At 40.1% G+C, this 27,165-nt stretch overlaps 1 protein-coding gene across 2 annotated transcripts in view; it reads right to left on the bottom strand.

Moving 5' to 3' along the window:
* Nucleotides 1-17,299, bottom strand: part of LOC140348542 (diacylglycerol kinase zeta-like) — a 44,248-nt gene extending 26,949 nt beyond the window's left edge. The window contains exons 1-9 of one of the 2 annotated variants that reach the window (XM_072434476.1): nt 17,198-17,299; nt 6,898-7,871; nt 4,405-4,492; nt 4,184-4,279; nt 2,260-2,337; nt 2,124-2,180; nt 1,633-1,701; nt 787-858; nt 526-642 (exon numbers count right to left, since the gene is read on the bottom strand). In XM_072434476.1, the coding sequence (XP_072290577.1) occupies nt 526-642; nt 787-858; nt 1,633-1,701; nt 2,124-2,180; nt 2,260-2,337; nt 4,184-4,279; nt 4,405-4,492; nt 6,898-7,847 (1,527 nt within the window). In that variant the 5' untranslated portion in view covers nt 7,848-7,871; nt 17,198-17,299. Of the gene's footprint in view, nt 1-525; nt 643-786; nt 859-1,632; nt 1,702-2,123; nt 2,199-2,259; nt 2,338-4,183; nt 4,280-4,404; nt 4,493-6,897; nt 7,872-17,197 lie in introns of those variants that run through there. The other variant, XM_072434475.1, reaches the window with a different exon arrangement.
* Nucleotides 17,300-27,165: the final 9,866 nt, after the last annotated feature.

Raw genomic sequence — 27,165 nt, 5'->3', positions numbered from 1 at the left:
AAGTCTTTAAATTATGAGATTTTTCTCGTTATTTAATGAGAAAAAAGGCATTAATTAATGACTTTTTTCTCGTTAATTAACAAGACAAATCTCGTTAATTAACGAGAAAAAAGTCATTAATTAATGACTTTATTCTCGTAGTGCCCCGCATTTTTTTTTTTTTGGTTGGCCCTTATACTCCGTCGTACATAACAAAATCAATTCCTTTGTATATAAATTGTACATATTATGGGTGGGCAATATGTTAATTTAGATAAGATTGTGAATGTTGTTCTGAAGACATGCAATTTCTTTATTTAGTATATTGTTTGTGGTAAAAAATGCAAAATAATACTCAAATAAAATACAAAAAATGAAAAAAGCGATGTTTTAAACTTTCAAATTAGTGCATAAAAGGTATGCACTTTACGCAATATGTTTAGCTGCTTTAATACATTTATTTTTAATTGCAAAAACATAATCTGAATAGTGTTATTGGGGTATTCAAAACGTTAAGATTTTTAATTAAAAACATGAAATACTAACCTGTGGCTTTCGGACACGAATGATCCATGTGGGCGGGACTATGACCGCAGCGTGAGCGCCTAAAGAACAGCACTCCTCAATCTGCTGCAGCATGAAGCATGTCACCTTATTGTGATACTGAAACATGGAAATAAAGATGTACATTTGTGTTTGAATATGAAATCTGAAAGTCAAGACAACACAAGGCAAATACTTGAAACGATAATTTATTTGCTGATATTGTTTGGGACCCGGTTGAAAATAGATTGTATCATTACTCACTGCCTGTTTGCACCACGAGCAGCTGATGGCCACAATCTCTTTACTGTGAAATGAAAACTTCTGCTGAAATCCCTGTAAGAGACATAAACATGGAGGTTAGTTCATAGGGCAAAGATGAGAGACGATTCGACAGCAATACTGAAGCCAGATATTGAGTTTGATCTGGCAAAATGTCCTGATCAGTTTTAGCTTCACGGTATGAGTTTAATGTTTTTCCAATTCATGTATATGAAGATCATTTACTGGCCACTGTTACTGCACAAAACCACTAAGAAAGTTTGTATTAAAGCTTATACATTGCTGTTGTAGACACAAGACTAAAAGAATAATATGCACTTTAGGTTTGACGATCTAATATATTCACTTAAAGTACTGTACTTATTATAATACTATTATTTGTAATTTAATTGTATTTAATTATTTATTGACAAATTTGAGTTTGTTATTTTTATGTTCAAATATTATATATACATACATTGCAATTGAGTAATACATAAAAAGTACTGTACTATTGGTATCGGTAGGGTTGTGCATTTATCCAATTTGAATTGTGATTATTACTTTTTACTTTAACAAATGACAGGATGTGTATTAAAAATACATAAAATTCTGTTCTGAATGGCATGGACGCTTGCTTCATAAAAAATATACTGTATAAAATCTACAGTTTACACATTTACAGTGATGACCCAAATGATTGTGATCCGAATCAGGACCGACCACTGCCTCTCTAGTGAAAGGTATTCAGGAATACATTTTTAGTTACTTTTTTCTATTTTCCTTTTTGACTAAAAGCATAAAGAACAGCTCTTATATGTAAGTTCTTGTTTACTAAAACAGGCTAACCTTTCCACATTGGCGACATTTCCCCGCCTGCCTCCTCCTGTGCACCCAGTGATGCCTTACAATGCTCGGCTGAAAAAAAACAAAAACATTTTCAATAAAGGTGTAGGCTCAGTTATTTTAAAACAGTTCACACCAATTCCACATACTGTAAGCACATACATAGGCATCAAAATATTTTATAGTTTAGACAAGTTTAATAAGAACAATTAAAAAGCAGTTGACAGTTGAATTTAGGCAACAAAAATAAACTAAACATTAACACAACAAGAAACACTAGCGCACAATTAACAAATCCTCTCATTGTGCTAATAAGGTAATAGGATCAAATGTAACCCTCATATGCTCAGCTGACATGAAACTGGGACTAATCTAAAACTACTAAGTCTCGGCTATTTTGTACACACACTGTATACCACTGAAAAAACATATTCATAACAAAAGCAATTTGAGAGATATTGAAATAAACCAACCCCTTGTGCCATGTGACTGACCTCTCGGACAGTCCTCGATCCTGGTTCCCTGAATGAAGGCTTGCATCTGAAGTTTATCTGAATAGAGAAGACAGAAAAACAGCCACACTAAATAACTTTAATTTTATCTTTTAAAACAAAAACGAACCAGTTTTACCTTCTCGAGCTGTTCCATGCACATTGTGTGGACTGAAATCTTACAGCCAGCACACTTCTTCCTGGCCACTGACTTTTGCTGCAAAAGAACGAAAAGAACAAGATGTTAAAGATTAAAAGTGCTCCACGTCGCTTTTCTGATGGAGGAGCTGCCACCTGAATGTCTCCATTGTGATTGATTACTTGGAAGGTTCCACAGTTAAGATAAGGTTAATGTTTAGATACACGTTGTAGGGAAATTTGTGTTACTAAGTGCTACTATGGCATCTTATATATCATCAACTATTCCATATGATATGACAAACATTAAAAGACTCATTATGCAAATTATTTTTTTGGAGCTTTTAATTTTAACCATGCTCTAACATCATTTCCTCATCAAAACATGTCTGAAGTCCTTTCCGATTGTCAAAAACACCCTGTGTGTGATGTAATCTCGATCTGTGATGTAGCTCTGAGATCTTCTGTGCCGTTTTTAAGTTCATAAATCATCGCCAGACTCATTCTGAGCCTTTCTGCCATCAAATCACAATCATTATATCTGCTCGCTACATTAACATGTCAGGTTAGTTTAAACTTCACAGTGTTTATTTAAAACTTCCAGTAGGTGGCATCAAAACTCAGAGCCGTAGGACACCGCAGAGGTACAAAAATACATCCCCATCATTTTCTTTGTACTTCTTCTGTCTTGTTTATTTTATCTGTTCTTTTTTCGGACCGTGTATGTTATTGTGTATTGTACGTGCTGTCCCCCGTCTGTAAATACACCCCCCTTTTTGTATATGTCAAAGCGTCTTTGGGTCATTGAAAAGCACTATATAAATAAAAGGTATTATTATTATTACATGCATTTATTTTTTTATTTGAAGGTATGAGATGTCAAACTAAAAAGGTACTCAAGATCATGTTTAAATAATAACAACAATAACAACAACAATAGTCTCAAAATGCAATAATAAAAATACTATAATTTAAAAAAAATTTAAACTTTGGTCCTGTACTTGAGGTCAATAACAAGTTAAATCCTGGCATGGTTTGTCTCATTTTGTCAAGAAAAATCCATAGAATAACAATTCAAACAAAGTTTGAATAAAATAACTCCTTTGGTCAGAATCGCCCATAATATTCATTTTTCTAGTCAATAACTTATCATCATCATCAATGATAAAGACTATCTTTCCTGTAAGCGAATGCTGGATTTCAGTTTCCCTATTTCTCTTCTCTCAAATGAGCCCTTTTTGGTGCATTTCTGATCAGGCAATGTGTTTAGGTACTAGAAAAGGACCTATAAAGCCAACTTTGCTTAGCGTTTGCCAGGCAAAGTTGGCCTTTGCTTAGCTTTTGTATCTGGAGGTCCTGAAACTAAATCAACACATAAACACACATGCGCACACCAGAAAAGTGACATGTTACAACCACGTGCACCAGCATAAACCAAACTCTATTTGGAAGACTTTGTAAGCACCCTCGAATGGGATGATGTAGAAACCCCCCAGGAGTCTAGGACAGCAGAAATCACATCGTCAGGCTCCCCACTCGTGCCTTTGGAGCTTTCTTTGCAGCATCAGATCTTTGTGCTAGTCCTAGTAAGGACGACCGCAGCTGGATGTTTTTAACTATGGAGCATGTTTTGGGTTAATGGGGAAAACTGGAGTGCCCATCCGGGAGTCGAACCTTCTACCTTAATGAGGAAAGAGTGCTGCCGGTATAGCATTAAACTTAACCATCTCCATGGAGATCCCAGCAAAATAGCATATTTTTCAAGGCATTTTTAAGGTACAATGTAAATAAATAAATGCAAGAAGATACTGTGGAACATTCCAGGCAACACAATAACATCTCCAGGGAGACAAGCAGGTGGCGGACCCTTCACCAGAACATTTAGACAATGCCCTTTTAGTATATTTTGATCTGCATTTGCTCACCAGTGACTTTGCGATGCAGTACTGTTCCCCCACATAACAGAAATCACCAGAGCCACTGGTCTCAAACCAGATGTGGTCACCAAACTGTGCATTTTCCTGAAAATACAAGATAACCTGATAATTGATACACAAAGAGTAGTTGATCACATCGTCGAACCTGAAAGCAACCACATATTGACAACGACATGATGACATAATGACAGGAGGCAGAGTACACTCACGGTCCAGTCGATGGAGCTTTTGGGCTCTGGGCGTGACTCAGTCGATGTGGGCCCCGTATGCTGGAGACCAGACTTTGCAATGGCTTTTCTGCAACAACAGAAACACAAAGGACTTAATTCATCATTTAGTTTCATTTTTTATTTATAGCATCAGGGTTTGCAAAATAATGTATATGAAATTGTAATTTGAGTATATGAATTACTTCAAAAAGAGACTAAAAAATAAGGGTATAAAGTCATATTACTGCATTTTGGTTTTAATGATGCAAACCAAAACCTTTTTTTTACTGGCACATATCAGCACATTCCTAATGCACTGTTAAAATATTGTCTGAATATCCTTTATGAAATTATGCAAGAAGATAATAAACCCTACGGGCCAAAAATCCTTAAAAAAAAAGAAAGAAATTATGCAAAAATGTATTCCTTTTTGTCAATATCACCCCACCCCCACTGGTAAGTTTTGAGCCAGTCACTCCGGTTGGCAAACAATTTCATATTTTTAGGTCGCATTTCTTCACAGTGACATTAAATTCACTTGAAAACATCTGGTGCTTAGTACAGCAGATACCAGTGCCAGAGAGTTGTAATATGTGCCTGTAGCTTAAGCACTCTTTTTTCAGTCATCTCATTAATACAGCCAAAAGTGTTGAAACCCTGACATGACAAGAATGCTCAATGGTCAGACACTGGCTCCCAGCATAGAGTCAGATGCCCTCCCTCCGGTTTGGCCTTGGGAGCAGCACAGCACAATACCCATATATTCAAAGTGGTAAACCAATTTCCATACATACTCTGATTATAACTCGTCAATTTTCTGGTTGTAACATTATTTTGTATTATTATTTTGTATTTTGTATTTTGTATTTTGTATTATTATTTTGTATTTTGTATTATTATTATTATTATTATTATTATTATTATTATTATTATTATTATTATTATTATTATTATTATTATTATTATTATTATTATTATTATTATTATTATACACGTTTTAAAATATTACCGGTATATTAAAAACTAGACAAACAGTAATCCTCTTAGCCAAGACATTTGACTAAAGCTGTTTTTTTTTGGTGCTGAAGATGTACTAGATACAGTTGTGAGAAAGACTTCCAGCACACAGGAGAAAATAGATGTGTGTTAACAATAGACTTGGTACAAAAGGGTTCAGATGAGAGTAAATTAGTGTCTGACAAACAGTCAGGACAATACAAGCCACTAATGAAGCTGCTCCAGGACGATGCATCACTCGACTCCAGAATGTGCTTCACCACTGAGTCACACAATTATCACTACTGTTATACTATAGAACTAGGATGGAGACTTGGTTTGGACTTGTTCTAAGCCTGGTTTAGTCCTGGTCTGGTCCAGGTTGAAGGGTAGGCACAATAAGCCTTGGCTTCTGCCTACACCTGGTCAAATAACAAATCTGTATCTCTTATCTGTGTGCTTGGAAGTTGAGCACTTTTTGTTTTTACCAAAAAACAATAATAATAATAAAGGGGAAAAATGTAGTCTCAGTTTTGATTTGTGGGGGGATTGGATTTCTAAAGTGAAAGCTTCCTCTTCCCCCTTTCAAACCAGGCAGTTTCTCTATGTATGATGACGACACATATCTCCAGCAAACTGTGTCTATGCAGGTTTGAAATAAACAACTAAGTAACTATGTAGTGTGTGAGCACACTCATTTTGAAGACTTCATCATTCATAGAATAAAACATTCAGTTTTAAATGATGAATTATGATGGCATTGATCATAATTTTTCATCACTCTGAAACCCATGGATATTGTCCCATTGCTTGCCCCTACTTTCTCATTTTAAAGTTATAATGCTTCAAAACAGACCCTGCGACAAGTTGGCCACTGTCCAGGGTGTACCCCGCCTAAGGCCCGAAGTCACTGGGATAGGCTCCAGTCACCCGCGACCCCGAAAGGGAACAAGCGGTAGAAAATGGATGGATGGATGGATGCTTCAAAACAAGACATTTTGTTGATGCAAATCAGGAAGTGTTAAACAGTAAAATTTTTATCTTTTGTGTAATATTTAATTACTATAAAAAATAAAAAAAAAACTATTTCTGTATGACAGACAGTGCAGCAATATCAATATAAAATGTAAATATAAAATAAATAAATGGTATTTATTTATTTATTTGTCTATGGGAGTTTTTATTTATTTATAGGAGATCTTCTACTGAAAGTGTTTTTCAGACTTCCTATAAGTGATCTGTTCTTCTGTATCTACCTCTGTATCTTCCTGCGTTGCACCAATGAAATTTCCCCATGTGGGACAATAAAGGAATACCTTATCTTATCTTATAATATATAATTTAAAGCTCTGGATGTTTTGCTCAAATTGCTTCTATGTCATTTGAATTTTACTGTTATTGTTCTAAGCCGTTAAGTAGCCTGTTTTTGGTGTAAAGCTCTTTGTCTTGTAAAGTGCTCTATAAATAAACTTGGACTTGATAGAAGGAACTACATACAGCAGGAAGGCACTCCAGCTTTCAAGGCGGGAGTCATAGGCCCCCATTGGGCTGAGTGCCCCGGGACCTCGGTAAAAGGCCGGGTTGTGCATGTGGTACACAGAGCTTCGGCGGTTTGGGGGCAGCGGCAGTCCTCGTCCAGGCCACGGGCTGCCGGCTTTGGATACGGTCGAAATCCTCCTCCGTTTCCTTTGACTCGAACCGCGATATCGATAACACAGCCCCGTCTCTCCACCAAAAATCTGCGAAGAGTTCCTACGAAGGCAGCGGGGGGCACGTATCAGTGGGCGGGACGAAGTGGGAGGAGCTTGGTGAGGCGAGGGCAGCCGCTGTGCTGGAATGGGCAGGACATCTCTGTATGTTTTAGTTAAGTCCAATGAAAATGAAGAAACGGAGGGCTGTGGTGAATCGGAGCGCTCTAATTGGTCGTCCTCTTCTGGAAGCTCCTCCGCCTCCGAGATCTGGCTGTCGTCCGATTGGCTGTCATAATTGCTGCTGCTGTCGTCGTCTCCATCTGATTGGAGCCCGCGCACCTCCACCTGTTGCTCGCTGTGAGGCCCCTCCCCCTCGTCCGCCATTTGCAAAAGGCTGGCCAACAACATGGAAGGTCCCAAAAGGTGCGTGTCGATCGTGCGTAGTTTTCCAACTTTCCGCCGACGAACTGCGAATCTTGGGTTGAGACTTGGAGTGGTTGTGCTCGACCTCCTCCTGCCAGGGCCCCCTCTCTGCCGGGACACCATCCGACCGCTGCTTACACATGGCACTCCTTGGAGTTGGACGCTGGATCTGCGACGTTGACAAAGACTGGAAGAGGCAAGTCCTGCGCTGGACCTGCGGCGTGCTTTGCTTGTAGGCACAGCGACACTTGGTCTCCTGTGTCGGGTGGAGTCTGAATCCCTCGAAGTCGTCCCGTCTTTTCTCCTAAAGTGGCGTCGGAAAAACGTGTCCATGATGACGTTTAATCACTCCTCTCACTGTTGGAAGTAAATAGGAGTTAGCTTAAGGAAGATTTAGCTAAACAAAAGGTAAAAGTAAAGTCTCAAAGCTCAGTTACTGTAAGCCTGACAGCAAATGTGAAACTTGTTGAAAACACTTAAATAGTTTCACATTCCATTGGTTCTGGGAAGCAGGCATAAAGGAGGCTACTTGAAATATGTGGTACATAAACAGTGTAATATCACTGATTTTCATTCTTTTTACAGAAAGGGGTGTGTTTTTTTATTTTTATTATAAATATTATACAATGACCAAATTTACAAGGAACAGTATGTAATTTTCTAGAAGTGGAACGTTACCTGCATAATTCCATGGAAATAGAAAGTTAAAACCATACTTCTGAACATTCTCCATGCAGATACATTGTATGCCATACTGTGGAATATTAAAACCAAAGGAACATTTTTGGCTTTGCGAAAACACAGAGTTTTCACAAGTCAGGTTTGTGGAGATGCAAGCTCTGTGTCTGTGCCTTTAATAAAACAAAGTCTATACATAATGTAAAGTCAATACAATCATGGGCCATCACATGGTTCAGATTAGTTTCCAAATGCAGTCATTCCTAGAACTCAGAGGGGAACAAATCCCCAAAAAATTCAAGAACAAAGACGAGCAAGTTTAGAACTAGCCTGGTGCAATAGACAAAAAAAAAACAGCCTCTCTTTTTTTCTAAACCACTATAGTCATCATGCAAGAGCAAACCACATCAGTTGACCTATCACCAAATTTCAAATCCATTTTCCTCAGAGAAACAGGAAAGCATGAATAATAAAGAGCTGAGGCGAAGTGCCTCACAACAGGGGCCACAGCAAGACCACAGGAAGCTGTCATCGCAGGGTGTCAAACAACAACACTCTAATAAAAACCTAGACTTCAACATATGTACAAATATACTGAACCGACAGGGATGTTTAAAGGTGACATATTTTATAAAATCAACTTTAATGAGCATTTATCCTTATTACAAAAGCGTTTCCTCATCATTAGTTTATTCATTTGATTGATTCCTGCATGTTTGAGTAATCCAGTATTGTCCTGCAACTGAGGCTCAAGCGCCCAGACAATTTATATTTTCACCTACCCCCTATCCCCACCTATGTCCCTGTACTTAGCTGGGATTTATTTAAAAAAAAACTAGTGTTGTAAAATGTCACATAGACAAAAAAAACAAACATACGAATGACAATCTGCTGCTTGTTACAGTGAAACGTCACTATGACCAGTTGTACAGTTCTGAACAGGAAGTCAATAAATTTGTTTCTATTATTAAACGGTTTTAGATCAATATTGCAGTTACAATGGACAAAATGTAAAATGGGTATCTAATTCAACACTGAGTAGCCGAAAAAAGCACAATACGTCTCGTTTAACAAATCAAAATAAGTCGTATCAATAATAATAAGCCTAATAGTCTAAACTATTGCCCTTTATCAAGACGATCAAACAAAACTTTCTTGTCGTTTGCATGATAACAAGCAATTGCACAATTTATATTTAACTACACCTGTAAAAAGCAAAGCCACGGGCGACTTTAATGTAGTATTTAATATATGGTGTAATTGATAATTATTTTGTTTTTTTGTTGGTTTGTCATTGGATTATCATGATCAGACTTATTGCAGTTTGTCTAGAATTTTATCCGGTGACATTCAGGCTGAGTGAAAACAAACATAATCAAACATCATTTTAATTGAACTTATTCACTGAACTTTGATACAAACTATATGTGTAAAGCCAAACAGATCGGCCTTATGATTTTAGTAGAAAGTAGTAGTAAAAGAAGTAAAGTAATAATAATTAGCCATTTCAAAGTGTAAGTGATGGTTTGGCCTCGTGGAGAGTTACTTGGATCTCGAGGAGCTTCTGCATCATGAGCTTTTGTTTAGTCTCAGTGAGTTTTCTAATTAGTGATCGATGCCCCGCCCACTGGTTATAACCGTGACGACGCAGCAGTTCAGATTAGTGGTTTCCCAAAGTCGGTCACTATTTTTAGTTTGCTCTCACTTACGCTCGTATACTAAGCTTGCAGCGCAGACAATCAACATTTTGAAATATGGTGAAAAATACAACAAACTTTTATTCTTGCACATGGGCTGCAACTCTTAATCTAATAATCATGATTGTTCCACTATAAAAAAATCTAAGTGTATCACGTATTTTGATAATAAAATACATACAACTCAGACATATGCATTACTATATTAAAATGCTCAAAGTAAGTTCAGATTTTCATCAATAATACTTATTTCATTTGTAAATATTCACCATCTAGAAGATTCAGTCACCGTATTTCAACCTTTATTTGGCTAATAATGTATTTCAATAAGTCTCAATGTGGAATAGAAATAACCTTAAAAAAAAACATTTCCGTTTTTGAAATATAAAATAATATTCAGTAGTGCTTTAATTTCCTTCAAAATGAAGACAAAAGTACACATTTGTTTTTTAATACTTTGTGAGGACTGCACTGCAAGTTTGAGATGAAGAACCCGTTTAAAGTAAGTGGTGTGCAGCTGTGGTTTCCTGATAGACATTTATAAATATCACTCTATCAGAAAAAGTGAAGTGACGGTTGAAGAAAGTAAAAATTCTGTTTTTGACTCTCCACAAAAAACTCCATACATGTTGGGTGTAATAGTATTTTAAGATGTGGAGTAAAATGTGGATGAAGCAGATACTATGTGAACTTGAGAGCATCTATACTTTCTACTCCACTACATATTCAAACTGGCCTGAAAAGTAAATGTACTTTCTGCTTGGTTTGTGCGGTTATCTTTTAATACCTACAGTGTGACATCCTGAGTAAAGGCTTTGAGCAAATAAAAATATATGTATGTTTAAAAAAAAAATCAGGACACTTCATCAAGATCACCACATTTTACTCTTTTTTTTAACGTATACTCGATTTCTGTATCTGTAGTTTTTCGAAATGTAGTACTTCTTCCACTTCTTCTGAAACGGACATCTGAGCCAATAATTGCCAACATGTTTTGCTGCTTATTTATTGTTAGCTGTAATCTGGATCTGTTCCATACAGTAACACAAAAACAAACAGCCTTATCAAAGAGCAAATTCAAAAGCAGCTCTTCGGACGATATCTCATTAGAGCCCCATTCTCAGTAACAGAGCTGTGGACCACAAACACACCTGGACTTTGGACAACAGGAAGTAAAACAGAGTCTACAGTGAATTAAATCTATGTTCCTAAAAATGTGAATTGTCTTATAAAATGTGAATGCTTTGATAAAGCTTCTCATATGGTAGCATTTTCTAGGATCTATCATTCCGTTTAAATTTGAATACTGCAATGTGATTTTACTGCACCACTATCGAGCTTATTAGGATTTAGTGTGTTGCATAATTAATCACAATTTTAATTGATGCAATTAGCAGGTCGCAAAGACTGCAAGTTTTGAAATGCCATGATTTCCACTACAAATAACAAAACATCTTGATTATTCTGCAAAAAACTGCCAAGCCTCTAGTTTAGATTTGTATATGTTCTGAAATACATGTGATTCTTTTATTAGTTGTCAATAACTGTCAGTATTTTTTGTAAATTCTCGTGTTTAAAATGTGAACAGATTTCTATTATAATAATGTAAAACTAATATTAAATCTAATCGCAATTAGATATTAGCTCCCCAGAGGATTTAGGAATTCTACTTATTACGCTGAATAATTTGAATTTGACAAACCACACGCCAATTAAAATTGTAAATGTATATTTCCAATTCCTTTAGTGTGCCATGGAACATTAATGTGCCGTGAGATATTTCCAGATGTGCCTTGAAAAACATCCAATTTGTTAAATGATTTACACGTTCATTTTGTGAAAGTTTTGGTTGGGCTGTACAATTTGGGAAAAATATCCAAATGTGATTTTTCTGACCAGCATTGCAGTTGAAACAGGCTTTTAAATAAAGAGGGCCGTCTTCCCGTATTTTGGACGGGGTATTTTAAAATGTGGACGGGCATTTTCGAGTGCAGGGACGGCCAACTGCGGCGCACACGATGCACACGGGCGCACGGCGTTAAAAGCGTCGCTTTATTTTGTAAAAGCGTCGGAAATCACGGTGCAATACGCCGCTCCTAAGTGGCGGAGTGTGATAATCATTTTTGGCTTTCGGCGCGCGCAAATTTTTAAGGTACTTTTTGCGGACAAAATTATTTGGACGGGGTGTTTTCAAATCCTATCTGAAAGCCTGAGTTGAAAATGAGATTATGATTATGTTTTACACATAAACGCACACGTCCAGGAGAATTGACAAAAAGACTGACATACATTAGATACATTCGTTTGTCAGTTAATTAATGTATCGCACGTATTCCAGAACATGTTTGTACGGATCTAAACTGCAGTGATATCAGGTTTTATGCAGCATACGACTTATTATATTTGAGATGGAAATGATGGTACTTCAAACACTGCAGCATTTGCCATTTGCTAATTGTGTTCAATTGAGATAAATCTTGCAGTTCTAATATTTGGGCATTTTAAAGTGTCATGAGCAACTTGTGCACCAGAAAAGACATAAACAAGCACTACTTACAAAAAAAAAAGAGCCTGAAACAATGACACACATATTGGAGAGAGCTCTTTTGGTGTGCCACTATATCTAGTAAAAAAATTATGTGTATCATGGTTTAAAAAAAGGTTAAAATAAATGAAAAGGAGTTATTTGTTTCCTCACTGAATTGTCTGAACTCCTCACCATCGCATCCTCTCTCTCTGCCCGCCTCCTACTCACTGGTGACTTCAACATCCACATTGACTGCCCCAACGCCCCACTGACATCCGACTTCCTCTCTCTCCTGGACTGCTTCCATCTCACCCAACACATTGACTTCCCCACCCATACCAAAGGCCACACTCTGGACTTAGTCTGTTCCTCTCTCCTACCCATATCTAAGCCCCACCCCCTCCCCTTCCCACTCTCTGATCATCTCTGCATCCTTTTCTCCGCCCCCCTACCCTCGCCCCACAACCCCAAAAAACGCACCATCACCTACCGCAATATCAAGTCAGTCAACCCCCTCACGCTCTCCCAGCTCATAGCCTCTGCTTTCCCCCCTGACTCCCCCCCCCCCTCTTCCCCCGACGACTATGCTGTCATGCTCAACACCACCCTCTCCGACTCCCTTGACTCCCTAGCCCCCTGGAAAACCTCCTCCGTCTCATACATCAACCCCGCCCCCTGGTACACTCCTGAACTCCGCACCATGAAGCAGACTGGCCGCCAACTCGAACGACTCCTCAAAAGAACCCGCCTCACCGTCCACGCCAAAGCTTTCAAATTACACATCTCCTCCTACCGTGACGCTCTCCAAGCCGCCAAATCTGCCCACCTCTCCACCCTCATCAACAGCTCCCACTGGAGCCCTCGCACCCTGTTCTCCACCGTCAACAAGCTGCTCCAGCCACCGGACATCACTCCACCCTCCTCCCCTGACCTCTGCAACTCTTTCCTCCTTGCCTTCAATGACAAAATTTCCAAAATCAACAGCTCCATGACTGCCGTCTCCATTAACTCCATCACCACCCCCACCCCTGCCCCCCCCCCTCTCCCTGACCACCCACCCTTCCCTCCCCTCACCACCTTCTCCTCTGTTAACTCCTCTCATGTCATAGACCTCATCACCGCTTCCAAAACCACCACCTGCTCTCGACCCCCTCCCAACGACTCTAACCAAGGCCTGCCTCCCTGCTCTCATCCCCCATCTCACCACCCTCTTCAACCAGTCTTTATCCCTCGGCCATGTTCCTTCCATCTACAAACTGGCCTCCATCACCCCCATCCTCAAAAAACCCACCCTAGACTCCGCCAACCTCTCCAACTACCGCCCCATCTCCAACCTGCCGTTCCTCTCAAAAACGCTGGAACGCATCGTCGCCGCCCAACTTCACACCCACCTCCAGTCAAACAACCTCTATGAACCCCTCCAATCTGGCTTCCGCCCACTTCACAGCACTGAAACAGCCCTGGTCAAAGTACTCAACGATCTCCTCACCTCTGCAGACTCCGGGGCCCTCAACATCCTGTTACTACTAGACCTCAGCGCAGCCTTTGACACTATAAACCATTCCATCCTCCTACAAAGGCTGCGCCAACTGGGTGTTGAGGGCTCTGCACTTGACTGGCTCACATCCTACCTCACCAACAGGCAAGAGTTTATCTCCCTCTCCGGTCACTCATCCACCCTCTCCCCAGTAACGCAGGGGGTCCCCCAGGGCTCAGTCCTCGGCCCCCTCCTCTTCATCTGCTACATCTTCCCCCTTGGTCACATCCTCCGCCAACTCAACCTCGACTTTCACTGCTACGCTGACGACACCCAGATATACCTCACCACCAAATCCACCCAAAACCCTCCCCTCAGCCACATCGAAACCTGCATCTCTACAATAAAATCATGGCTCACTCTCAACTTCCTCAAACTGAACAGTGACAAAACAGAGCTCCTCCTCATTGGCACCAAATCCACTCTCAATAAAACTGGTCCCTTTTCACTCAGCATCGACACCTCGACCATCACCCCCTCCACCCTGGTACGCAATCTCGGTGTCATCATGGACCCCACCCTCTCCTTCACTCCCCATGTCAGCCACATCGTCAAGACCTTATACTTCCACCTCCGCCGCATCGCCAAAATCCGACACTGCCTCACCCTCCCCGCTGCTGAATCCCTCATCCATGCCTTCATCTCCTCCCGCCTCGACTACTGCAACTCCCTCCTCACTGGCATCTCCTCCCATTCCCTCCATAGACTCCAAATGGTACAAAACTCCGCTGCCTGCCAGAATCTCATGTGCAATATATAAATAATCCCATGTATCGTGACCTATGAGAGCCAGTGATCCAGCCCTAGTCCTCAAGGTAATTACATCTCCCCTTTTGATTTTGGATTATTAAGAATTAATTAAAACATCATCCTGTCTATCCTCCAGAGTCGACCTGCAAAAGATTATCCATTAACTAAACCGTCAGTAGCACCTCACTTATTTGTCTCCTGGTTGACATTTAAAACATGCAAAACTTGCTGAATTGTCAGAATTGATAACATGTATTTGCATGACTTTGAATAATGATTAACTTTCTCTAAGCGCAGTCAGCAGTTCAGATGATTTAAACTTGTAATCCTTGTTTAACAAACGTTTTGGGAGGCAACGTGAGAAACATTCTGGAAATGTTCACAAAAATCTATGTAGACTTTGGACACGTCATCAACGATCATAACTTCTGTGCATTAAATATCTAATCAAACTGTTCTCGAACTTCAAGTACCGGTGACAGTCGTCATGGTTTAGACTGTGCACTTGGTTAGATACAACTCAATGATAAGTTATTTTTGTACCTAGATAATCATAGAGCAGAGTTTGAAAAGCGCTGTTCTTGAAGGAGACATATTATGCTTTTTTCCAAGTACTCAGTACTGAACTGTAATAAGTAGATCATCATTTTAAATTGTGTTCATTGTAGACTGCAATATTGAGCTAAAGCGGCATAGTAATAGAAAAAGGTCCACTGACGTCCTGTTCAAAACTGCAGAACTCAGTGACATTTCACTGTAACAAGAGGATTGTTTTTATTTTATTTTGCTATATTTTAGTATCAATCTGAGTCTTCATTGTTTAAGTATTTGACACTAATGCTGCGTTCCAGTTATAAATTCACCCTGGAACGTCAGAGCTCTGAGTTTATCCAAGTTAGAAAATAAAGACAAGTTTAACAATCCAGCAATTATTATCCACAGTATGTGAACCTGCTGCTATGCTGCCTTCATAAATGTGCCGTTATGCTAATGCTGCTAACACTATGTTGAGCTAATGTCAACAAAACCAGAAATTTGCTCTGAAACCAGCCTTAACAAACTGTAAATGTAATAACAGCATCTGGCTGAGCACAAACTGTGACGCTGATCATTGTTTTTCCAACTGGACAACTGGAACACAGAAACTTGGAGAAAACCTCACTCAGAGATCAGAGGTCTGGCCTCCAAGGATGAAATGGAACGCAGCATAAATATAGAGATTTGGGCGGGGACAGGGGGTAGGTGATAACAGGAATTTTTCTGAGCACTCGAGCCTCGGTTATAGGACAATATAGGATTACTCAAACATGATCTAAAAACAACTTTCAGTAACTAATGATGTGGAAAAAACATTTAAAAGGATTAAGGGCTAATTAAAACATGAAGAATTTTGTATTTATATATGTATTTATAGATCTGTATCCTTATAATAATCAAACATACACTTTCAGTGAGTCAACTGTATTAACGCACTCTTATGCAACAGCATTTTCACACCTTGCCTTGCTTTATGTATATTCATTTTCTTATATTGTATGACTGTATGATTATTCAGTTCCTCGATGGTACTATCTTGCATACATTGGCATCAAAGCAATGCAAATTGAGTAGCGTTTTTAATAAATACATTATAAATACAAAAACACATCAATGTTACAACATCATTAGATGAGAATAGAATAGTGTATAAGACGGCTTTTCCAATTGTACATGAATGTGTCTTGCACAAGATATCCTGTTTGGCTCACAGGAAATGTAATGTCCAGAATATCCTTATCGCACAAAATAAATGTGATAATAATTGAATAACCCTAATCTGACATTGATTCAACTGATTTGTGCTCTTGTTTTGACAGGTACAAAGAGCTGTTTTCTGTATTATCTACAAACTGAACTATGTCAAATGTAATAATTCAAATAATGCATTCATAATATGTTTACATGACCCACTCTTGCCTCAATAGCCTCAACTAGCCCAGGCAACACCAAGACAAAACTAAATAATACAATATCACACTACACCACCACCTACATATATATCTAACGTAAAGTATTTGCATTATTCAAACGCACACATTTACAGGAGAATTGTCCACTTCAAAACAATACAAATGATAATAAAAAATAAATGAATCTTTAAACGTAGTAGAAGTTGCAACAAAACAACACCATTTGCATTGCTGTTACAAGGTGCTTCAAAATGTTTATTCCACTTTTTTAATAATACTGCACAGCCCTAAAAATCTGAACAGTCTTTTATCAGACATTGAACTGACCTCGAGACAATATCATACTATTTTTGCTAAAAGTTATGACAAATTGCATGTTGTTTTTGCTAATATTTGAACACTGCACTTAACAGAGTCTGACACTGATTGACTAAGAAAAGTGTGATGGCCCAAAATAACTTAATAAGACAACGTTATATTGACTTTACAGCTAAAATTTCACTCTAAAACGACGGCAGAGAAATATGAAATGATCTGGATACAACCTGATACGGAGTCCGATATGCAGGAAGCGCTGAACCACAATGTACATTCGCAGGAAGAGACAGAGAGAGAAGAGAGAGAGGAGGAAGAGAAGAGAGAGAAAGAGAGAGAGGAGGGAGGAGGAAAGAGAGAGGAACTAAGCTGCTTTTTTAAAATAACTGAAGCTAATACCGCTCCGTCAACAGCGTCCGCAATCCGCGTCCAGACACACAATTCGAGCGCTCCTTTGTCCCAGCGCACTTCAATGCCTCGCATGAATGCGCGGCTGCGGCCACTTCACCCACTGCCTTAGTCTTCTTCATTAACACTTCAAGGCCCTCCACGCCGGCTGCATTATGGATGACAAATACATTTAAAGAAAGAGGAAGCGGCACACGAAGGACGAATAATCTATAGTTTTGATTGCGGTCTTGACTTAGGGCTGCGACAGGCTGAGGTAAGCTACGTGTGGAGTCGTGATGATTCCCAGTCAAACAAGGGCACATCAACACTTGAATAATAGTTGAAAATGTTTCTCGTGGGCGAACCGATATTGGGTGCACCAACCTGCTTTACAGGTCCGATACGATACTTTTTGCCGAAAGAAGATCTTAACCGATGCAGAGTAACTTTCATTGAAACTATATTAACATGTTGGGTTGTAATGAACACCATAGTAGGCTGATAAAATTATTTATAGGCCCAGTAAAATCCAATGAAAATAAAGCTAAAAGGGCATATTTGTTTAACTGAGTCTCTTCTTGGGTTGTAGCCAGCGCATTCATTTTATTTGCATGGTTACAGTGCTAAAAAGAAGTATGAAGAAGATTTTAAACCAATACAAGCGCCTGTCCCCAATCATTATTCTGTCCAAGAATCTAATGTGCTTAATGTAACTCAAAGTCTTAAACCTCTTTAGGTGTAAACTCTGAATTTTGACCCAGGCTGCCTCTCTTAGAATTATGCCAACAATAAAACATTTTAAATCCCAACTTTTGTTTCTGCACTAATTATACTTTCATTTTTTTGTATTGAGATTTTAACATTTTAACATTTTTAAATGCTTTATAAAGCACTTTGAAGTCCTATTGGTGTGAGTGACAAGTGGATTAAACCAATCACAGTGAAGCATGAACACTAAGAAGCAGCAGCAGATAGCGTTGGTTACCTCTTATATAAAGACAAAAATGGTGCCAAATCTGTGATAAAAAAATTAAATAAAAATAGTGCATTTGTAACTGAGAAACCTTGTTAATCAATTCAATGTTTTTATCATTTTACAAGTTGCAATATTACATTTGACTACTTTGCCAAAACGTGACGGTTTATGGTACACTGTGCATCCTCATCGTTTTTAAAAACAGAAGTGATTCTACTCATTTAGAAAACGAATGCGCACTTATCCGCACTACAGTTCCCACACCACATAGTTCTTGTCTCGTGTGGTTGACTTGCAAATATCACCCAGCAGCATGACACATCACAAAAACTCTATTTCTGTGTGAATTTCCAGTCAGACAAACTGCGGATCATACTCATTCATCTGGTTAAGGTGTCCTGTCAGTCACTATTATGAAGCTGATCTGAAATCAAACAGCCACAACATCAGTACAGTGGACATCAGTGCACAAGATTCAAAGACTGACTGTCACTTACCAACATTAATCGCAGAAAAGAAAATTGAATTCTGTCAACTGGACAAAGGTTTTCAAGAGTGCATACTTTTCACAGCTCCTTCAAGTAGCCTCTTCAGTTGGGACCGGATCAGGGACTCACCAGCTCCCTGTCAGAAATGAACCAGCAAAACCTATTCTCCCTTAAAAACCTTTGTCCAGTTGACAGAATCCAATTTTCTTCTGGAACCTATAGACGACTGGGGTATTATACCTGAGCAACTGAGCAACATAAAGTACATATCAGTGTATAGTTAAATATCTGATTGAATGATTGAAGCTCCACCTTAGAAAATATCTGACTTTCAAAAGTAGCACCAGGACTAAATCAGGTCTAAAACCAGACCTAAAAAGTGTGGTAATTATGGTGATAAATAAGTATAATTACATTATGACAAGCACAGCAAAGGACTTTTGTCTGCCCATAAAATCTATGACACCTGTGGATCAATATTGCATATTTTGGACAATCTTAACTGCCGATTTCCACTTCAGTGAGTCACTGTAAACGTCATCACAACAAAGCTGCTGCTCATGGAAACAAGCGGTAGATTTGTCATTTGAGCCAAAATGGCTCCTCAATGCTGCAGGATTCTATGTGTATCACATATTTTAAAAAACAAAGTAAGTACATATCAGTTGGTGTGTAATGGGGAACAATAGAGTCTTAATTGCAGAAGAATAAACAACACTTAAACATATATCATTTTAAATACTGTGTAAGTGGGTAAATGAGAGAATTAGTATATTTAGGCCCGAGCCCCAGCAGGGCGGAGGGCCTATTGCTCCCGCAACGCTGCCGAAGGCAGCGTTGCAACTGTCTGACCAAACATGCGGGCTGCGCATCGTACCCCGTCGCCCCTGGCAAGTACAGTGAACTAGCCCATGCCGAAGGCATGGATCATGCATACTTACTCCTGCTATGACAGAAATAGTCAACAATTTATGAATGGGCGTAGCCCATTCACAAATTGTTGACAACAGCAGCGCGAAGCGCTGCATTCCTCCAAAAACACTCCTGGCATCGTGCCGTACGCGAGAATCCATGCCGCAGGCATGGGCCATGCTTGTATCTGCTCAAATCAATGGAAGTCTATGGGGAGTGGGCGGGGCATCCCGACGGAATGGGGAGTGACGAGCGCGTAAGCGCTCGTAATGATGATTCCACCTCATGGCGGCATGGGAAAGGCTTAGAGCTTTCAAACGATGTATAATTTGTTGTTATAGTGGAAACGGCTATATTGTTTTTGCTAAAAATATTATTATTATTATTAGGCCCGAGCCCCAGCAGGGCGGAGGGCCTATTGCTCCCGCAACGCTGCCGAAGGCAGCGTTGCAACTGTCTGACCAAACATGCGGGCGCAGCCCGCATGTTTGGTACCCCGTCGCCCCTGGCAAGTACAGTGAACTAGCCCATGCCGAAGGCATGGATCATGCATACTTACTCCTGCTATGACAGAAATAGTCAACAATGAGTGAATGGGCGTAGCCCATTCACTCATTGTTGACAACAGCAGCGCGAAGCGCTGCATTCCTCCAAAAACACTCCTGGCATCGTGCCGTACGCGAGAATCCATGCCGCAGGCATGGGCCATGCTTGTATCTGCTCAAATCAATGGAAGTCTATGGGGAGTGGGCGGGGCATCCCGACGGAATAGGGAGTGACGAGCGCGTAAGCGCTCGTAATGATGATTCCACCCCATGGCGGCATCGGGAAGGCTTAGAGCTTTCAAACGATGTATAATTTGTTGTTATAGTGGAAACGGCTATATTGTTTTTGCTAAAAATATTATTATTATTTTTATTATTTTTCTTGTTCTTCTTCAGCGCTTTGATCTCTAATTTGACCCCCTGAACATGCTCAAAAACTCACCAAACTTTGCCCAAAATTCAGAATCGGCGAAAAAATTTATTTTTTCCAACAAAAGTCAAAATACATTGCGCCTATGGGAGACGCCCCGAGGTCAACTTTGGCGTAAAGCTACGAAATTCGGGACACGCATTCCTCTCGTGAGGACAAACAAAAAAAATCATTGTGGCCACGCCCCCAGACTTACCCTATGGCCACCATCTTCCTTTGAAAATGAAAACACGCTGTGTTAGCCATTTTGTTCACGTCAAACTTTGACGAACTCCTCCTAGGGCGTTTTGCCCACCGACTTCAAAATCGGCGTACGTCCTCTGGACAAGTGGGGCATCTAAAGTTATCCAATTTTTTGAGATACCTTTTACGGTCTGTGTGCGGCGCAGCCGCAAAGTTTGACAACTTATTTTGGAATATTGCAGATCTAAAAATTGCTCCCATTTGATCAAAACCAGTCCGATTAGGACCAAATTTGAATCAGTTGTTAAACTTTCTAGTTTGGACCAGTTTAGGCTGACAAAATTGAAATGGACGCGATAGCGCCCCCTACAGAGTGACCTTTAAATTAACATTGAAGGTCAAAAATTAGTTTTACCAAAATTGTCTAAACTTTACCCAAAATTCTATTTTGCCGTCCTGATCACAAAAGCCAATCACAAAAATGCCTAAATTTTTACGGCGTAGTCGTAGCGATGACAGAAACCTCCCATGTTATCCCTATGGGAAAACCACAAAATCTCTCAAATTACCACATTTTTATGTTTTACACTTTAACGAACCCATCCTAGTGCGTTTTGCCCACCAACCTCAAAATCGGTGTACGTCCTCTAGACAAGTGGTGCATCTAAAGTTATCCAAATTTTAAGGATAGCTTTTACGGTCTCTGTGCGACGGAGCCGCAAACGTTTCCCAGAATTCTGACTATTTGGCCTTCAGAGTGGCCTATAAACAATAGAGTTTTCCCAAGTGACATGATATTTTGCACAAAATTCTAATTTGCCATCCTGATCATAAAAGTATGAGAGCCAAAGTCATATTTTGTACGGCATAACCGTAGCGATGACAGAAACATCCCATGTTATCCTTATGGGAAACTCGCAAAATCGCTCAAATCACCACATTTTTACGCTTCACACTTTAACAAACTCCTCCTAGGGCGATTGTCCGATCAAACTCATATTTAGGGAAAATCATCTATACAAGCGGGGCATCAAAAGCTATCCATATTTTTATTCTAAGTGCTACGGTCTCTGTGTGGCGGACCCGCAAATATATGTCAGAAATGGGAAAACAGCGAAATCTCTAAAATGACCACATTTTTACGCTTCACACTTTAACAAACTCCTCCTAGGGCGATAGCTCGATCAAGTTCATATTTGGGGGAAATCATCTACACAAGGGAAGCATCAAAAGTTAGTCATATTTGGATTCTAAGTGCTACGGTCTCTGTGCCGTGGAGCTGCAAATATACTGTCACAAATGGGAAAAACGCTAAATCTATGAAATGTTCAAATTTATGCTTCACACTTTAACAAACTCCTCCGTGGGCAATAGCTCGATCAAGCTTTACTTTGGGAAATATCATCTACACAAGCGGGGCATCAAAAGTTATCCATATTTATATTCTAAGTGCTACGGTCTCTGTGCAGCGGAGCAGCACATTTGACTGACACTTGTGTTCATTTGCACTGGATTGGCCATGTCCAATGTGTCTCCGTCTGTCAAGTTCTTTTTTAATTCAACACAATAAGGGCGCCATCTTTATCAAGTCGAAAGCGCAGAGTCGGAAGGCCGGCGGCCCGCGAGGGCCGTTGGATGCCGCTTGCGGCTTTAATTTTTCTTGTTCTTCTTCAGCGCTTTGATCTCTAATTTGACCCCCTGAACATGCTCAAAAACTCACCAAACTTTGCCCAAAATTCAGAATCGGCGAAAAATTTTGTTTTTTCTGGGCCATTTTTTTTTTCGTCAAAAAATGGCGCGACAGCGCCACCGACAAAAGTCAAAATACATTGCGCCTATGGGAGACGCCCCGAGGTCAACTTTGGCGTAAAGCTACGAAATTCGGGACACGCATTCCTCTCGTGAGGACAAACAAAAAAAATCATTGTGGCCACGCCCCCAGACTTACCCTATGGCCACCATCTTCCTTTGAAAATGAAAACACGCTGTGTTAGCCATTTTGTTCACGTCAAACTTTGACGAACTCCTCCTAGGGCGTTTTGCCCACCGACTTCAAAATCGGCGTACGTCCTCTGGACAAGTGGGGCATCTAAAGTTATCCAATTTTTTGAGATACCTTTTACGGTCTGTGTGCGGCGCAGCCGCAAAGTTTGACAACTTATTTTGGAATATTGCAGATCTAAAAATTGCTCCCATTTGATCAAAACCAGTCCGATTAGGACCAAATTTGAATCAGTTGTTAAACTTTCTAGTTTGGACCAGTTTAGGCTGACAAAATTGAAATGGACGCGATAGCGCCCCCTACAGAGTGACCTTTAAATTAACATTGAAGGTCAAAAATTAGTTTTACCAAAATTGTCTAAACTTTACCCAAAATTCTATTTTGCCGTCCTGATCACAAAAGCCAATCACAAAAATGCCTAAATTTTTACGGCGTAGTCGTAGCGATGACAGAAACCTCCCATGTTATCCCTATGGGAAAACCACAAAATCTCTCAAATTACCACATTTTTATGTTTTACACTTTAACGAACCCATCCTAGTGCGTTTTGCCCACCAACCTCAAAATCGGTGTACGTCCTCTAGACAAGTGGTGCATCTAAAGTTATCCAAATTTTAAGGATAGCTTTTACGGTCTCTGTGCGACGGAGCCGCAAACGTTTCCCAGAATTCTGACTATTTGGCCTTCAGAGTGGCCTATAAACAATAGAGTTTTCCCAAGTGACATGATATTTTGCACAAAATTCTAATTTGCCATCCTGATCATAAAAGTATGAGAGCCAAAGTCATATTTTGTACGGCATAACCGTAGCGATGACAGAAACATCCCATGTTATCCTTATGGGAAACTCGCAAAATCGCTCAAATCACCACATTTTTACGCTTCACACTTTAACAAACTCCTCCTAGGGCGATTGTCCGATCAAACTCATATTTAGGGAAAATCATCTATACAAGCGGGGCATCAAAAGCTATCCATATTTTTATTCTAAGTGCTACGGTCTCTGTGTGGCGGACCCGCAAATATATGTCAGAAATGGGAAAACAGCGAAATCTCTAAAATGACCACATTTTTACGCTTCACACTTTAACAAACTCCTCCTAGGGCGATAGCTCGATCAAGTTCATATTTGGGGGAAATCATCTACACAAGGGAAGCATCAAAAGTTAGTCATATTTGGATTCTAAGTGCTACGGTCTCTGTGCCGTGGAGCTGCAAATATACTGTCACAAATGGGAAAAACGCTAAATCTATGAAATGTTCAAATTTATGCTTCACACTTTAACAAACTCCTCCGTGGGCAATAGCTCGATCAAGCTTTACTTTGGGAAATATCATCTACACAAGCGGGGCATCAAAAGTTATCCATATTTATATTCTAAGTGCTACGGTCTCTGTGCAGCGGAGCAGCACATTTGACTGACACTTGTGTTCATTTGCACTGGATTGGCCATGTCCAATGTGTCTCCGTCTGTCAAGTTCTTTTTTAATTCAACACAATAAGGGCGCCATCTTTATCAAGTCGAAAGCGCAGAGTCGGAAGGCCGGCGGCCCGCGAGGGCCGTTGGATGCCGCTTGCGGCTTTAATTTTTCTTGTTCTTCTTCAGCGCTTTGATCTCTAATTTGACCCCCTGAACATGCTCAAAAACTCACCAAACTTTGCCCAAAATTCAGAATCGGCGAAAAATTTTGTTTTTTCTGGGCCATTTTTTTTTTCGTCAAAAAATGGCGCGACAGCGCCACCGACAAAAGTCAAAATACATTGCGCCTATGGGAGACGCCCCGAGGTCAACTTTGTCGTAAAGCTACGAAATTCGGGACACGCATTCCTCTCGTGAGGACAAAAAAAAAAAATCATTGTGACCACGCCCCCAGACTTACCCTATGGCCGCCATCTTCCTTTGAAAATGAAAACACGCTGTGTTAGCCATTTTGTTCACGTCAAACTTTGACGAACTCCTCCTAGGGCGTTTTGCCCACCAACTTCAAAATCGGCGTACGTCCTCTGGACAAGTGGGGCATCTAAAGTTATCCAATTTTTTGAGATACCTTTTACGGTCTGTGTGCGGCGCAGCCGCAAAGTTGGACAACTTATTTTGGAATATTGCAGGTCTAAAAATTGCTCCCATTTGATCAAAACGAGTCCGATTATGACCAAATTTGAATCAGTTGTTCAACTTTCTAGTTTGGACCAGTTTATGATGACAAAATTTAAATGGGCGCGATAGCGCCCCCTACAGAGTGACCTTTAAATTAACATTGAAGGTCAAAAATTAGTTTTACCAAAATGTTCTAAACTTTACCCAAAATTCTATTTTGGCGTCCCGATCAAAAAAAACAATCAGACAAATGCCTTATTTTTTACGGCGTAGTCGTAGCGATGACATAAACTTCCCATGTTATCCCTATGGGAATACCGCTAAATCTCTCGAATATCAACATTTTTCTGTTTCACACTTTAACGAACTCCTCCTAGTGCGTTTTGCCCACCAACCTCAAAATTGGTGTACGTCCTCTAGACAAGTGGGGCATCTAAAGTTATCCACATTTTAAGGATAGCTTTTACGGTCTCTGTGCGACGGAGCCGCAAACGTTTCCCAGAATTCTGACTATTTGGCCTTCAGAGTGGCCTATAAGCAATAGAGTTATTCCAAATGACATGATATTTTGAACAAAATTCTAATTTGCCATCCTGATCATGAAAGTATGAGAGCCAAAGTCATATTTTGTACGGCGTAACCGTAGCGATGACAGAAACATCCCATGTTATCCTTATGGGAAAATCGTAGAATCGCTCAAATCACCACATTTTTACGCTTCACACTTTAACGAACTCCTCCTAGGGCGATTGTCCGATCAAGTTCATATTTGGAGAATATCATCTACACAAGCGGGGCATCAAAACGTATCCATATTTTGATTCTAAGTGCTACGGTCTCTGTGTGGCGGACCCGCAAATATATTTCAGAAATGGGAAAACAGCGAAATCTCTAAAATGACCACATTTTTACGCTTCACACTTTAACGAACTCCTCCCAGGGCGATTGCCCGATCAAGCTCATATTTGGGGAAAATCATCTACACAAACGGGGCATCAAAAGTTATCCATATTTTTATTCCAAGTGTCACGGTCTCTGTGCGCTGGAGCTGCACATTTGACCGATATTTGTCTTCATTTGCACTGGTTAAGCACAGCATTGTACATGTCCAATGTGTCACTGTCTTAGTTCTTAGACAATTGCGTTGGCGCCAACTCTGTAAAATGCAGAGAGCAGAGTCGGAAGGCCGGCGGCCTGCGAGGGCCGTTGGATGCCGCTTGCGGCTTTAATTTTTCTTGTTCTTCTTCAGCGCTTTGAGCTCTAATTTGACCCCCTGAACATGCTCAAAAACTCACCAAACTTTGCCCAAAATTCAGAATCGGCGAAAAATTTTGTTTTTTCTGGGCCATTTTTTTTTTGCGTTAAAAAATGGCGCGACAGCGCCACCGACAAAAGTCAAAATACATTGCGCCTATGGGAGACGCCCCGAGGTCAACTTTGTCGTAAAGCTACGAAATTCGGGACACGCATTCCTCTCGTGAGGAAAAAAAAAAAAATCATTGTGGCCACGCCCCCAGACTTACCCTATGGCCGCCATTTTCCTTTGAAAATGAAAACACGCTGTGTTAGCCATTTTGTTCACGTCAAACTTTGACGAACTCCTCCTAGGGCGTTTTGCCCACCGACTTCAAAATCGGCGTACGTTCTCTGGACAAGTGGGGCATCTAAAGTTATCCAATTTTTTGAGATACCTTTTACGGTCTGTGTGCGGCGCAGCCGCAAAGTTGGACAACTTATTTTGGAATATTGCAGATCTAAAAATTGCTCCCATTTGATCAAAACGAGTCCGATTAGGACCAAATTTGAATCAGTTGTTAAACTTTCTAGTTTGGACCAGTTTATGATGACAAAATTGAAATGGCTGCGATAGCGCCCCCTACAGAGTGACCTTTAAATTAACATTGAAGGTCAAAAATTAGTTTTACCAAAATTTTCTAAACTTTACCCAAAATTCTATTTTGGCGTCGCGATCAAAAAAGCCAATCAGACAAATGCCTTAATTTTTATGGCGTAGTCGTAGCGATGACATAAACCTCCCATGTTATCCCTATGGGAAAACCGCTAAATCTCTCGAATATCCACATTTTTATGTTTTACACTTTAACGAAGTCCTCCTAGTGCGTTTTGCCCACCGACCTCAAAATCGGTGTACGTCCTCTAGACAAGTGGGGCA

Source organism: Eucyclogobius newberryi, unplaced genomic scaffold (assembly GCF_026437365.1).
Source record: "Eucyclogobius newberryi isolate DKJ021-1_F unplaced genomic scaffold, fEucNew1.0.hap1 SCAF_7, whole genome shotgun sequence".
In the NCBI taxonomy this organism is placed as follows: domain Eukaryota; kingdom Metazoa; phylum Chordata; class Actinopteri; order Gobiiformes; family Gobiidae; genus Eucyclogobius; species Eucyclogobius newberryi.
This window is presented reverse-complemented; position numbering and strand designations above follow the sequence as displayed.